Below are 15,456 nucleotides of genomic sequence, written 5' to 3' on the forward strand. Positions count from 1 at the left end.
CAATCTTTGGATATGTGGAGATTGGAGATTCACCAAAAGAACCATCCTTTTGCTTACTTTCTTTCAAGTTTGACCATCTTTTCCATGATAATAGTCGTACTTTATAAACTTCCAAAGGTCTTGATTAGCCAATAGCGCACCTTCTGAATAATAATTCTGGTACTCCAATCCATGTCAATCAATATAAAGTTCACAATAATGTCAAAAACCGATTCAAGTGGTTAATCTTAATGAACATAAGATTAAGTCGATGTATTGTTAGGAACTCACATTTTTCAAATTGGACGTAAGAGAGCACTTTGGTGCATATTCTTTTCATAAAGAAGATTCTCCTAGGTACCTCCTACAATCTTTTGATCCCTTCTAATCATTCTATACACCTAATTTTACAATTCTATATACCTACTTCCAACCCCTCCCTCGCCCCCCCCCCCCCCCAAAAAAAAAAAAACAAACAAAAGGAGATGTTACCAACACAACATGCAACATGCAATATGGAAAAGGTTGGCAATTTGGCACGTAAAGACTTAGCTTTCTTTGCTTTTTGATGCATAAGATTTTTTAATGCAAAAGATGTTGGCAATGTGATTGATCATACCATATTGATATTTATTTATGATGTAAAATCATGGGTTAGATCAAGCAGAATACTAAATTAAAAAGACTAAGGACCTGTGAAAATTCAATTGAACCACTGGTATATTTAAGTACAGTATGTTGATATTTTTGTACATCACCAATACGATCAAAATTTAACCACATTGCTAATTTAAAAAGACTAATAACATGTGAACAATTAATGGAATCAATTCTAACTTTATGTACACTATGTGTTACGAAATCAATACGGTCTGATCAATCACATCACTAATTTAAAAAGACAAATGGTCTGTGAACATCTAATGGAACCATTTGTAACTTCAAGTACACTATATGTTAGTATATTTTTAAATAAAACCATCTCCGTCAAGATCAATCAGATTAGTATTTTGGAAAGAATAATCGCTAGTGAATATTTTGATGGAATCAATTGCAACTTCAAGTACACAATGTGTTGATAGTTTTTATAAGAAATCATCAACACGCACATTACTAATCTAGAAAGACTAATGACGTGAACATTTAATGGAACAATTGTAGCTTTAACTACACAAGGATGACGTACCTCATAATATTCGTGTGCCTAAACTAGGCACTACAAATATTTTTGCCCTGAGCTAGCTATCAACCTTTAAAGTGCTTAAAATCCACAAGTAGAGGAATTTTCAATTCAGTAGTGACAAGTTTGGTGCACTACCAATGGGAGAGCACCTAAAGAACAGAACAGCAGAAAAATGTAAAAAAGAAATGTAGGATAACCCCCATTGCATTGCCGATGGTCAGGCGCAAAACTACGATACCTACATACATCACTCGGTTGGGGAAATTTCTAAAACGTAGAACGTAGATTCTCATTGAATCAACCAGCGCGCAAAAACTTATGTACTTCTAATTTACATACCTCTGTTAACAAAATGTAGAACCAAACGAAAGATATAATATACAGCCATCATTTCTCTGACAAGAATTATTATCATGGATCACGGCGATAACAGAGTCATCAACTATGAGAGACGAATAGCAAAAGGAGAAATACAGTCTCTTTGAGTCGGCCACCTGTTCACTTTGGTTGTCAATCTGTCATATGCATAACCATAGATGTTTTTGCAAGGAATTAGTATCCATGACTATGAGCATAGATGGGGAATAAGTATTATCTCAAAGAAAAACGATACATTTTTTGAATATTCCAAAATATTAAGATATATCAGAACAAATTAAACCAACTCAAGAACATTTGAGCTCATCAAAAGCAGACAACTAACAGAAAGTAGCAACAAATAAAAGGGGACTCTGTCCCAATTTACTTTTCCTAGAAGCAAGTGATGAGTAGGTCCAGGTGACTAGGCCACTTCATCTAAAAAGTGGAAGGCTTTACGAGTAATTAATTAACAAATTCTGTACACAGATGAAATCCAACAGATTTTGTCCCCATCTGCTGATCAGAAAATGGGTAGACAATGAAAATTGTGTGAAAAGGATTTATCTATATAACCAGAAAAGCAGCAGTTACTAGTGCACACTTGTGACTTACAATAGAAGTGCTCTCAAAGAGGTTGAGTTTGTGCAAATAAACAATGAAGGCAGTAAGTGAACTATTCATTAGATCAAAACCCTTTATTGCTGTCATTTTTCTTCAATTTGGGCTAGCAGGCATGGATATCCTCACCAAAATGGCATTGAATGAAGGGATGAGCAACTATGTATTTGTTGTGTACCGCCACGCAGTAGCCACTCTGGCTATTGCTCCTTTTGCAATAATTCTAGACAAGTATATATCTCTCTCTCTTCCTCCCTCCCTATGTTCAATTGACGTGTTTGCAACCTCAATTCTAGTCTAGTTACCAGTAGGACAAAGACATACAAAAAGTGTCTTTCTTTTTATTCCCATAATTCTAGCGAGAATGAATGACAAGCTAAATGTTTCTTAACAGGAAAATAAGACCAAAGATGACTCTCTCAATATTCACTAAGTTGGTACTTCTTAGCATACTGGAGTAAGTCTCCAACACTCAAAATTTATTTTTTTCCATGGAGTCAGTATCTAACATAAACATGTTTCTCTTGACCAATAGGCCAGTCATCGACCAGAATCTCTACTCTATTGGCCTGAAATACACAACAGCAACTTTTGCAGCTGCAATGTGCAACATACTTCCCGCCATTACTTTTATAATGGCCTGGATATTCAGGTAAATTATATGCTTTTTTCATTCTACAGATATAATCACATATGAACACCAGCAAAGATAAACTGACAAGGAAAACCAACATGGATTCTCCAAAACAACCAAATGACGATATTAAATGTGTTTGCACATAATCTCTTTATCCTAGGCTTGAGAGGGTGAAGCTTACAAGCATTCGCAGCCAAGCCAAAATAATCGGGACTGTCGCCACAGTTGCAGGAGCCATGATCATGACGCTGGTACGAGGTCCAGTCATTGAACTATTTTGGACAAAAGGAAATTCCAGTCATGAATCTCAAAGTGGTGGGTTAAATCTAAGCCATGCTATCAAAGGTTCCCTCATGATAACAATTGGGTGCTTCAGTTGGGCAGCATTCATGATTTTGCAGGTAACGATAGAACTTAGTTAGAGATAAGTTACTAGGAAATAAGCCACATATCTGACTCTAGTATGATATGCATAGGCAATCACACTGCGGACCTACCCTGCAGAGCTCTCACTCACTGCTTGGATATGCTTGTTGGGAACAGCTGAGGGAGCTATAGTAGCGATGGTAATGGAGAGAGGAAAAGCTGCAGTGTGGGCCATAAAATGGGACACTAAGTTTCTTGCAGCTGTATACAGTGTAAGTCAAACTTATGAGCAAGACTGAGTCGATTAAGTCTTCTTAGAACACAAGCATACAAGAAAAATTAAAAGTAACCATTCTTTAAATGTTTATCCATCCTATGTACCATATTCTCCAATTCTGTACCATATTGTTTATCCATTGTATGCACCATATCGCCCAGCTCTGTGCTACTCTATGTGACAAAACTTGTTAACTAGATGCTCTACAGCTTATGCACATCAATGTTCCTAACTACTGTAGCATGAAACTTTACTTCTGCAACATGAGAGAAATGAGAAAACAAATGTAGACGCATAGCTTTTCCAATCACTCATGAAGTTAAGCCTCTGCCAAAAGCTTCTCACTTTCCATGTCACAATACAGGGAATATTCTGTTCAGGGCTCGCGTATTACATCCAAGGAGTAATAATGAAAGATAGGGGCCCTGTTTTCGTCACAGCTTTCAATCCATTAAGCATGGTTATTGTAGCTATACTGAGTTCATTCATTCTACGTGAACAAATGAACCTGGGAAGGTAATTCTTAATTTCTTATAACACCTAAAGCTCTTATAAGTTACGACCAACACAAAACTAATGTAACACTTTCTACAGGGTACTTGGTGCTGTTGTGATCGTTTTAGGCCTTTACATTGTCCTGTGGGGTAAAAGCAAGGATCAAAAATCTCCATCAGCCGATGAACAAGCAATACCAACACAGGAAACGACACATGAAAACAAAATTGACAAGGAAAATTTAAGTCAGACAATTATCCACATCAGTCCATCAAGAGGAACAACTGTTACCAAAGATGAAAGAATATAATGATTTTCTCGTCGGGGCTATATCTTCCAAATTCCAAAAGGAAGTCGGGCTACAGAGCAACCTTTTTATCTTAAGAAATGAGCTCCTCTTCAGCTTCATCTAAGAATTAATAGTTATTAGTTAAAGATGGTTTATGTATGAAGAGGAGTTTCTTTCTGCTTTAAGGCAAGGAAAAAGAATCTCAAGTCATGTGCCCAAAATTTGGGCCAGCTAAACAACCGTTTTTTGCAAACTTCTGTCAGTACTATAGAATATAACCAAACTATGTTAAGCCAATAGGCTTTTTCTTATGGTTTGTTAAACAGATATTAAGCATGTATAATAACAGCAATAATCATGCCCAGATATGAAAATAAGGTGGATCCAGAACTTAGGATCTAAAATACCGAAGTTCTATCTGAAAATATTTCCTCTGGTAAAGATCAGTGTCTAAAAGACTTGGACCAGTCAGTCTTAGCAGTTATTCCATTGTATGGGTCAGGCCAATTTGGACAAATTGACATTACGCTACATTTCAAATACTACTCAATAACCAATCACACACCTACCATTGATGGCCATAGATGTCTTCGCCCCAAAAGAGAGAAAAACAATGGAAAACGAAGGGCACTAAAGGCCTTTAGAGGGATATATTCGTGCATCAAAATCAGAAGCATATAATTAATAGCACCATTGCTTGATTACTATAGTATGAGAAACCTTGTGCATATTCTTCCATATGTCTTCTATGTTAACCATCTGTGCAAGGGCTAGGTACAGACCTCTTCTTGATAAGCAGGACTTGTTACAAACTAAATGCTGACCATGTAATTGAAACCCGGGTCGGAGTTTGGGGGGGGGGGTATGAATGTAGGGCAACCCAAATTACTGAACCAGAGATGTGGGACAATGGAGTCTGAAACTTGCTCAATTTAGGGTCCTCACCAATTTTTGACCAGCCTTCGACCTTCCAACGGTATCGAAAAGTGAGTCATGAACCTAAAACTAATTATCTCACTTGTTTAACAGGACAAAACTATCTCATCCCTTCCAGACATCACAAGTTGTTACGGGAACGAATAGCATGCCGAGATGATGAATTATTTAAAAATCATAACCATATCAAGCATACTCAAAGGCATACTATTGACACTTGCTTGAAACAAATATTGCAATTTGAAGATTGAAACTTACACCATTAAGCACTTTGAGCCACAAAATTTTCAAGTACTAAAGTTTCGGTTTTATCAATATAAAAATGAGGTATCTATTGTTCATAAATGTATGTGACAAACTTCCATGTTTAGACGTCTCAAAAGATTGACACGTTTCTAATAAGAACTAAAACATCCTTCCATACGATGTTCACCAAATAAAGATTCAAATTAATGAACTAATGCACTCTAATCTTTAATGTCATATTTCTTCCTATAAACTAACTTTTCGGCTTGTACCAAAACAACTACTTTGCATCAATCCAAACTAGTTGGGATCAGCTATATGATCCTCAATACTCATTTCGCTTCATTTGAAAACTTTTCAACTACTATATTAATATTTTCTTTAATTACTTCCAATATAGTTTGATATACACATCAAACTAACATTTTAAATTCCACGTCAAGGAGACCATGTCAAATAAATGGGACGAGTGAGTATCATTTGTATCTGTGAAGTGAAAAGGTGTTTGATCTTTGTCTTCAATGTGTAGAGGCACTCATCTAAATTCTTATGTTCCACATTTATACTTACCCTAATCTCATCACCAGCTTATCTTTTTTCCTTGGTCCTAGCTTATTTGATTCTTTCGGCCAAGTTCACAAAGTATTGCCATCTCTAAGAGATCTTATTACAATAATTGACGGTTTTACATTGTCTTAGCCTAAACATGACATCCATTTAGCAGCGTACTACAGTTTTAACAATTGATTACTCCCTCTGTCCCGTTTTATGTGGTACCCTTTCTTTTTTAGTTTGTTCCAAAAGGAATGCCAATTCAATATTCAGAAATAATTTAACTTTAAACTTTCCATTTGTCAATTATAGCTACACAAATGTTTATGGCTTGTTTTAGACCAGAAGTTTCAAAAAGCATTTTTTTAGAACTCTGCTAGTAAGACACTGCCACATAAATTGGGAAGGAACGAGTATTATTTTCTTATAAGGACAGTTTTAAGAATTATTTTAAACATTTCTAAAATAGTTGTAATTTTAAACATGTATCTAGCAGTAAGAGCACATTCAAAATTTTATTTTCTTTGTTTGCTTCTCTCTCTCTCTCTGGATAGCGTTTTTTATTTTGATGATAAGGTAGAAAGAGGAACATCTTCCATATAAGAGATCCAATAGTGAGTCAAAATCAGATTACAAGAGCCCTCCTACACCATAGAAAGAGATTTTTCAAACACCTAGATTTGAATTTCTTTCTTTTCTAAGTGCCCGTTTGGACATAAAAAAATTCTTTTTTTTCAAAAAATTTTCACCTCTATTCAAAATCAGTGTTTGTTCATAAAATTTCCAATTTTTCACTTGAAGATGCATTTTGAAAATTTTCGGAAATTTGAAAAACTCAAAAAACATATTTTTCAAAATTTTCACTCAAATACTTAAAAAACTTCGAAACAACTCAAAATTTCAAATACCGTTTTCAGTTGAAAAAAAATTTCATCTTTTTTTGGAATTTTACAATTCTTATGTCCAAACCCCACTAAGACAAGTATTATTTTCTTATTTTTCTTGCTTTTAAAATATGGCTAGGGTGATGGGAAAAGAAATGTTGAGGCATATGGAAAAACATGAATCCAAAACATAGGCAGAGATCATGGTTCACCGAATAGTGGCAAATTTGTCCATTTTTCAATTAAGAAACTAAAATCATAAGAGTTATCTCATCCATTATCGATGTCTTTAATCACTTTCACCACATAGTCGAATTTGTATTTTAAAAGTTGCATTTTTAAGGGTCACCACGTAGTCGAATTTGTCTCTAATCACTTTCACCAACATATTGTGTATCTCTTTTCAACATACTATCTCTAATGACTTCACCACTTTAAATTATACCAAAATCTTGTACCAGCATGTTTCCTTTGCAGTCACCACCTTGGAACCACTCCCAACTTTGCCCATGTAAATTTAAAGCTTCTGCGGACATGACAAATTAATTTGACTTAATAAACAAATTTGGTGAATATTCACTTTGAGATCTTTAAACTGGCTAGGCCGGGAATGCCAGTGGATCAGCCATATTAGCACCATCCTACATCCAAATAAAAAAGAAACATATCTAGATTTTGTAGGTTAAATGGTTGGCACGTTATTCCGATTTCTAATAAATAAGAGAACTCCTACTCACTTCAAAATATATATCCATACGAGTGGCATCATGAACATTGGTATCTTCCTATATAACAATTGGCTGAATATATTTTCAGGAAGTTATACACCGTCAGGCAAACATAATGTAGAAAACAAAATCATAAGTTATGCATATGCACGTTGTGAAGGACGTATCATGAATTCGTTCAGTATTTTTCCCAGAGTACCAAAAAACCGCTCTAGATCAACCATGTTTTATAGGGCCATGAAGTATTAAAGAGCACATATTTATATGATATTGTAGGCAGAGATGCAGGCACGTCTTTTGCATAATACCTTGCATATGGATTCCTCTTTATGACAGTCGCCTGACCTCATCCTTCCCATATATACGCTGAAGTTCACGTGTCGCAGCTAGAAAAGATTCTGAAGACAGGAAAAAGGCATTAAAATTGTATAACCAATGCTAACTTAATTAAAAAATAAACATTCTAGAATATGAAACAGCTCAGTTCATTGATTTAAGGCACCTTTCCAGATGCGAAATGATTTTTGGTTAATAGACGATCCAGTAATTGTCTGAATAACTTCAAATAATAAATCCTGAGGTGTGTTCCTGAGCTCCTGAACAATCCCATAGATTGTCTTCCCATTTTCAAAGTATATATGATTATTAGGGTGTTTTGTCTTACAACCGGCATGGCGCTCAAACTCATAAGCATTAATTGCCTACACATAGAAGTTACACCACATTTAATCAGTAAATTGTACAGCAAGTTAGTCCTGCAATAACGAAAATTGGCACCAAATGTACCTTGGAAAAGTTACATGACTGACAGCTACAGAGGTAACCAGAACCTTTTATAATACCACGGAGCTCCTTCTACCATGCAAAGGAAGAATAATGTCATATACTGAGCATCACAGTTTCAAAGATAAGACTCATAAAAAGTAAAGTTTACCTCTCTAGACCAAGCTATATACTTGACAGATACTCCATCTAACATACCAGTTGAGAGCAAGCTTCTCACATTTGAAGGGAAGCTGTTCGAAGGAGGCTTTTTAGCTGCTTTCTGCTCCTCCTTTTTAGAAATAACTTCCTTATTGCCAGCCATTTGAGTAGCACTTGTAACTGTATCGGCATTTGACTCAACCAATCGCTTTCCAGTCATAATATCCGATTGTTGGCCTGAAGACTGACTCATTAATAAGTCATAACTGCAAATCAGCCTTCCAGAAGAATTTATATCGTCATCATCATTGAATCCACCAAAAGATATGATATTGCTTTCTCCCCTGCCAAAAGATTGGCTCATTGACAAATTATTCTTTTCAACTTTGCTATAGGTCTGACTCACTGATATTGTATTGTCATTGACTCTGCTGTAGCAGTGGCTCATGGGTGGATTGGTGTCAGCGACCTTACTAAGAGTTTGGCAAATTGAAGTAATATTGCTATCATCATTATTGAATGACTGACCCATTGATATAGCAGTATTATTGTCCTTGAATGAGTGACTCGCTGATATAGTGCTATCATCCTCTCTGCTAAAACTTTGACTCAGCATGGTAATATTGCTTTCATCTTTACAGAAAGGGTGACTCACTGATAGTGAGTTGCCCTCCACTTTGTTAAAAGGTTGACCCATAGATATGAAGTTGTTATCCTCCCTATTAAAGGTGTCCCCTAATGACATCATATGATCATCGCCTCCGTTAAAAGAGAGCCCCATAGCTATGCAACTATCCTCAGCCTTAGTAAAAGCATGATCTGTTGACATTGCATTGCTGATCACTCTGGTGTAGGTATCACCCATTGACACAGGCATGAAATTCTCAGCCTCCTTCACCTGGTTGACTTTGACCTTTCTGATACCACCATAGTTAAGACCTGATCTAGGATCCTCCATTGAATGGGATATGGATAAACCAAATGAGGAATCACTTCCAAATGAATCTTCCATCACCTTTCTAGACACATTAACGTTGCCAATGCCAACGGATGGAACACTTCTGTCATCAAAGTTGACCGATCTTGCACTTTCATCATCAAAGTGCCTCTCTGCATATTGGCCTGGAACTGAGTGGAAACCAGAAGTGTTCATCCACGGAGCAATATTGGAACTTAAAAGTCCAGTGAACGAACTATGATTAGGTACTTCAGTGGCTTGCTTCTTGTTGGGAAGCAATTCAGGCTCGACACCATCCATGAACCATTGATGGGAACGTTTAGGCTCAAGCGTGGAGCAGTTATCATAAGCCATTTCATATGGAATCGCTTTGCCACTCAGAACTGCAAGATCTGCAAGGAGTACAACAAAAAGATCTGAGGAAAGCATTCTTATTGAAACTATAATCTAGTTACCAAAGGGGAAATGCAAGGTTAATCAATAGTGAATTATATCCCTTTCCAACTTTCCTTTTACGACTCAGCTTTTATTTGAGATCAAGGATATAAGACAGAACATTTAGCAAAAACTTATGAAATTAACTTGAATATTAAAAACTTTAAGGAACCTAAAACTTAATTCAGAGATGTGTTGAATCAATGATAAATCTTAAAAACAGTCCAATACTACTAAGCTACTAGCTTATCAATATCTACCTCTCCAAGCTTGAGACGAGTTGTAAACCATAATACTAGCTTATGGATCTACCTCTCCAAGTTCGAGACAATTGTAAACTGTAGTACTAGCTTGTAGGGTATCAACAATACAATGACAGCGTCAACAACTGCTTGAGACAAGTTGTAAACTATAATAATGGCTTATCAAGTATCTACTCTCCAAGTTTGACACTCTGAAGTCTGAATCAATCTCCTTCTCCCTAAAATGATACTCTGTTCATCAGTTGCACGAGATTACAATTCCAAGAATTTGGTATAATGCTTGGGAAATCTTAACATAGTGCTTAAAATTCAAGCCCTGCCCCCTAAAGATCTTAGTTCTAGTTCATGAAAGCATAATGACCAACCTAAGCTTATCTAAGGGGAATGAACTACGAACATTAAGAATTTTTTTGATAAAAAACAATATGATTCGACAATGGGAGTACCACATCTACAGTTGATCTAATCTGATGATACTTCCTGAGACCAATTTGATTAATATTTTCATAGTCAAGCAAGTACGTGGAGAAGGGATAATGACCTAAGTTGCTCCATGAAGACTAGACCCCCCCCCCCCCCATTTTTGTGCTATTGCCTGATATTCATTTTGACCTAAATTGACATCAAATTCCGATTATGAATTGTAGTTGATTTGGAAGGGAGGATGAAAGACAAATTGGATAAATAAAAATTGTTGTTTATTGATCTTCATTACAGAAACTTATTATTAACAAGCAAACGCAGTATCGGTATCCCTAAAATGCACAGTTGTGTCAAAGAATGTGTCCTATAATAATTTAAATAACTAAAAAGGTGGGTGTTCCATAAAATAGACGAACGAACATCATAAACTAGAGTGGAAAACAAAGCAGACCGCGATTGACCTATGAGACCACTTCACTGTGGGTTCATTTCCCAGCAATATGATTCCTCCTAGTTCCTCCTAATAGCAAAATACCTTGTGCATTGATTCTCATATAACATGCAACACTAATAGAAATTCACAATGCATGAAATTTATTTTTATGACCGAGAAATCCGTCTGAGAAGAACCTTTAGGACCAACCGCAACCTTCTAAATCGGGGATAATGGGCCGCCCCTCCACCCTTCTCCACTTAAATACCGGGCTTAGTTTGCATGGCGCAGGGCTCAAATATGTGACCTAAGTCACGAGTTCCTCAACCTTTGGCAACTAAACTAAGCCCCAAGGACCAAAAAGAATGAATTTTATCATTGGCAAAACCAATTTATGCACTCTCCTCTCTGCACGAGCTTCTCACAGTAACAAATAAGCACCTTTCACGTAGTCAAACCACTCATTGCAACTGCAACAACGTTAAAAGCACCAAAAATTACAGTCATTCACTTAGCTAAAATTTATTAAACTCTAATTTGTAACAAATGCTCAAACAATTTTGCATCAATTTCTCTGAAACCAAACAAAACTCTAACATTTTCAATTCAATGCACTTCAGTTCATCAAACGTTCACATAAATGGAACCCTAACCCTAGCACTCCGGCATGCAGTGGCGAAATATACAGATATAAGCATTACATACATAGGTATACGATCGGAGTATTTTCAGTGTACCGGCTCCAACGAAGTCTGATCGGAAAATTTGAACGGGATTTCACCGGCGAGTGTACGGAAAAAGGTAACCGGCGAGATCTATAAAAGGTGAAGGGAGTAGAAATATATACGATGGTGGGATGCACGATTGAGGATGACGGGTAAGAGATCTGGACCGTCAACGTTTGACTTTGTTTGAATCAACGGTTATATTTGAGAGATTGAGAAGAAGGAGTGTTGTATTGAGGAGATGAGCAACAAGGAATAATTGCCCCTGAACTGTACCTGGGGCATACGTGGCACTCGAAAGGGTGGGCCTGATACATGAAATAACGGACCCACAATATGATTTGTCTTTTAAGAAGACTTCAACTTAAAGAGAAAAAAGTTTTGAGTTTTTGACCCAAACAAGTTTTGGGGAAAATCTAATTCTATTCTTATTGTATTATTTTGGACATATATAATTCTTAAATTTATAAAAAGTAAGCATTTTTAGTCCAATTAATGAATTTTTAAATCGAAGTATATTTAACATACCAACTCCGATCAAAAAATTAAAATGAAATTTAATCATCGAGGATACGAGAGAAGCTAATCGGTAAGGTCTATAAAAGGTGAAAGGAGAAGAAACATATATATTGGCGGATACACGATTGAGGATGATTGTTGAGAAATCTAAACCGTTAATATCGACTTTATTCAAATGTACAATGTACATTTGAGAGACTGAGAAGAGGAAGAATGTTGTATTGGAATTAAAACAAAATAGACAAATAATCACTTTATAGGCCGTTATACACGATCTATAGTAAACCTGTTAATCGGATCAGGCTGACCCGTTTTCAGCCCGGTTCGGCCGGGGTCAGCCTGGTTTAGCCTGGCACTATAGTATATAGGGCGGGCTGGGACGGGTTGGACGGGGAGCCGGTTTTAGACGAACACATTTTGGATATCGGTGCACCGGAACCCGCTAACCCGTTAACGGGTTAAAAATTTTATTTTATTTTTATTTTTATTTTTATTTTTATTTTTAATTTGTGTACCGTTGCTAACAAAATTTAATTAAAAAAATATTAGCACAGCCCGCCCAAGCCCGAATCCGGACGGGCCCACAAAAACCCGCAAATTCCCAACCCGCTATCAGCCCGCAAATTCCCAACGCACTATCAACCCGATCCGTTAACGAATGGGTTGGATTTTTTTTTGTTCAACCCGTCCCGTCCCGCCCGTTAAACACCTCTAATCTATAGTGATAGCAAAAGGATTTCAATAACATGAGAGAGTAAGGGGAAAAAGATCTAAAACACGATCTTTTTTCTAAAATTTCCCTTTTCTTCAACGTTTAGTGATACATAGTAAAGTTATGAACTCAAGCTAAGCAAAAAAACAAAGACCGAGGTCCCGAGAGATTTGATATTTATCCCATTTGCCGCGCTAATTAAATTTTGCTAATGTTCCAAACTATTTAACATTTAGGATGTGTTTGGTATGAAGGAAAATAATTTCAATGAAAAATGGTTGATTTATGACTTATTTTTCCTTGTTTGGTTGATGAGTGAACAACATTTTTCGAAAACTATTTTCTAGTGTTGGTTAGAGAGTAGAAAATATTTTTTATGTTACTCTCCTCACCCCTTCCTCCAAATCCCCATGTTTCATGTCTTCTCCTCCCCTCCCCTCCCTCCGACCCCTCAAATTCAAGAATTTAATTATTCTTCTAAAAATTCACACAAACCCAAAGAAATTAATGTGCCGCTTTAATTTTACACAAAAATAATATTGAAATTTTTGCTCCATAACTAAAAAAAAAAATACTCTTTCTACAACTTGAAAATAAAGTACTCATTCTGTTGAAATGAAAGAAAATATTTTTTTTACATCATAAAAAGAAAAAACTCGTTTTGTTGAAATGAAAAGAAAATACTCTTTTTGTTGAAATGAAAGAAAATATTTTTACTACTCTTTTTGCTGAAATGAAAGAAAATATTTGTTACTACATCATTTTGATGAAATGAAAGAAACTACTTTTTCTATATCATGAAACGAAAATACTCTTTTTGTTGAAATGGAAGAAAATACTTTTTACTACTCTTTTTGTTGAAATGAAAGGAATTTTACATTAGGAAATAAAGTACTTTTTTGTCAAAAAAAATTATATCATGAAAAGAAAATATTCATTTGTTGAAATGAAAAAAGTACTTTATTTATAACATGAAAAGAAAGTACTATCAACAATATTTCTATTAAGAATGGGGTGGGGGAGGGGGTGGGGGTCAAGCGGGGTGGGGGTAGGTGGGTGTGAGAGGTTGGGTTGATGGGATGGGAAATAGGGTGGAGAAGATTGAAAAAAGAGTGTTAAAAAATATTTCCCTTTATCTTGATAGGGAAAATATTTTTCTCCAATTAGAAAAAAAACGAGTTCATGAGAAAATCTTGTGCTGGAGTTCCACACAAATGGAGTTTTCAAATTTTAATATTCTACTGGAGTTTTACTTGTGAAAATTTGGAACTCGAACATGCTGTACTGACTTTTTCTTATATTTTGGCTAGTGGAATAAATTTTGCCCAAATAATTTTATCTTCGCAAGATATAATTATTTTTTAACTACATATCAAAAGGCAGTTAAATATTAAAAATTGGTTTTCAAAACTGGCCGTCTAACACCTTTTTTGCATTGTATTGTTGAAAATTTATTTCTCATAGCTGGTGTTTTATTTTCTCCGTCATTCTTGCTCAAAATTATATGAAAATTAAGTTTAAAAATAATCTTATCGCCCACTTAAGTTTTCTCTTCTTGTCCTTTGTTTTTGTTTCGACCAAAAAAATGTAAAAGAAAAAGTTTATTATTTTCAGTTTCTTGGGTAATAGTAAGAGTTCACTCAGGAATTTTTACATTCCTATACACTATATGAAAATATATTACCCTCCCTACTCAAGTTTTACTATAATTATATTTTATATACCCAATTATCATTTATGTATATTTTAAGGAAATTAATGATAATAATTAGTGTCCTAAAATTACTCTAACATATATTCCACTCCTCCACATTTCTCTCTCCACAGCTCACCCCCTCCCCCACTTATCTTGCACCCACCCATGATTCCACCATTGACAACCATTAAAAAATTTTGAAGCTTTGAATTCAAATTTGGGTTTTTAAAAAATATTATTTGTTTGAATTGGATGTTGTTGCAAAGAATTGGTAATTCTCTCTACATCTCTCTCTATCTCACAATCCCTAATTTCAGTAAGGTAAAGCAAAGGAAAAGAGAGCAGCAATTCCATCATTGACAGCGATTAAAAAGTTTTGAAGCTTTGAATTCGAATTTGGGTTTTCAAAAATCATTATTTGTTTGGATTGAGTGTTGTTGCAAACAATTTGGAATATGGTTTGGAGTTTATATCTCAATTTTGAGGGGTTTTGGTGAAGATTAGACTTGGTTTTAGCTGAATTTCAGATTGAAACTCGAAGGAGAAGAAGAAGAAGAAGAAGAAGAAGAAGAAGAAGAAGACATGATATACATTATATTTACGAAATTGTATTAAAATTGTAGAAAAATTGTATTCTGTTGTTTATATATTTTTTATTTATTTATTTAACTATTGTATGAAAGTTGAACAACATTGTATAAAATTATATTTAAGTTGTATGATATTGTAGTTGTATATAACTTGGTACAAATAATGTGTGAAAGTTGTAGATAAATTGTATAATATATAATTAGTTGTATGCAATTTATTTTTACTAC

At 35.3% G+C, this 15,456-nt stretch overlaps 2 protein-coding genes across 6 annotated transcripts; one reads left to right on the forward strand and one right to left on the reverse strand.

Moving 5' to 3' along the window:
- Positions 1-1,093: 1,093 nt before the first annotated feature.
- Positions 1,094-11,978, reverse strand: LOC104228111 (uncharacterized). Of its 5 annotated transcripts, XM_009780525.2 has the most exons (7): positions 11,692-11,978; positions 11,184-11,456; positions 8,485-9,824; positions 8,337-8,405; positions 8,053-8,251; positions 7,859-7,948; positions 1,094-1,677 (listed from the first exon to the last, which is right to left on the reverse strand). In XM_009780525.2, the coding sequence occupies exons 3-6, from the start codon at positions 9,784-9,786 to the stop codon at positions 7,878-7,880; spliced, it is 1,641 nt and encodes a 546-aa protein (XP_009778827.1). In that variant the 5' UTR covers positions 9,787-9,824; positions 11,184-11,456; positions 11,692-11,978; the 3' UTR covers positions 1,094-1,677; positions 7,859-7,877. The 5 variants fall into 5 exon arrangements, with proteins under 5 accessions (XP_009778827.1, XP_009778835.1, XP_070006653.1 ...); XM_009780533.2 differs by lacking the exon at positions 11,184-11,456 and having other exon boundaries at positions 8,337-8,402; positions 11,692-11,977; XM_070150552.1 differs by lacking the exon at positions 11,184-11,456 and having other exon boundaries at positions 11,692-11,975.
- LOC104228139 (WAT1-related protein At2g37460) lies at positions 2,002-4,645 on the forward strand. Its single transcript, XM_009780550.2, has 7 exons — positions 2,002-2,371; positions 2,535-2,597; positions 2,676-2,792; positions 2,938-3,178; positions 3,254-3,415; positions 3,785-3,936; positions 4,015-4,645. The coding sequence occupies exons 1-7, from the start codon at positions 2,178-2,180 to the stop codon at positions 4,223-4,225; spliced, it is 1,140 nt and encodes a 379-aa protein (XP_009778852.1). The 5' UTR covers positions 2,002-2,177; the 3' UTR covers positions 4,226-4,645.
- Positions 11,979-15,456: the final 3,478 nt, after the last annotated feature.

Source organism: Nicotiana sylvestris, chromosome 7 (assembly GCF_000393655.2).
Source record: "Nicotiana sylvestris chromosome 7, ASM39365v2, whole genome shotgun sequence".
Lineage (NCBI taxonomy): Eukaryota > Viridiplantae > Streptophyta > Magnoliopsida > Solanales > Solanaceae > Nicotiana > Nicotiana sylvestris.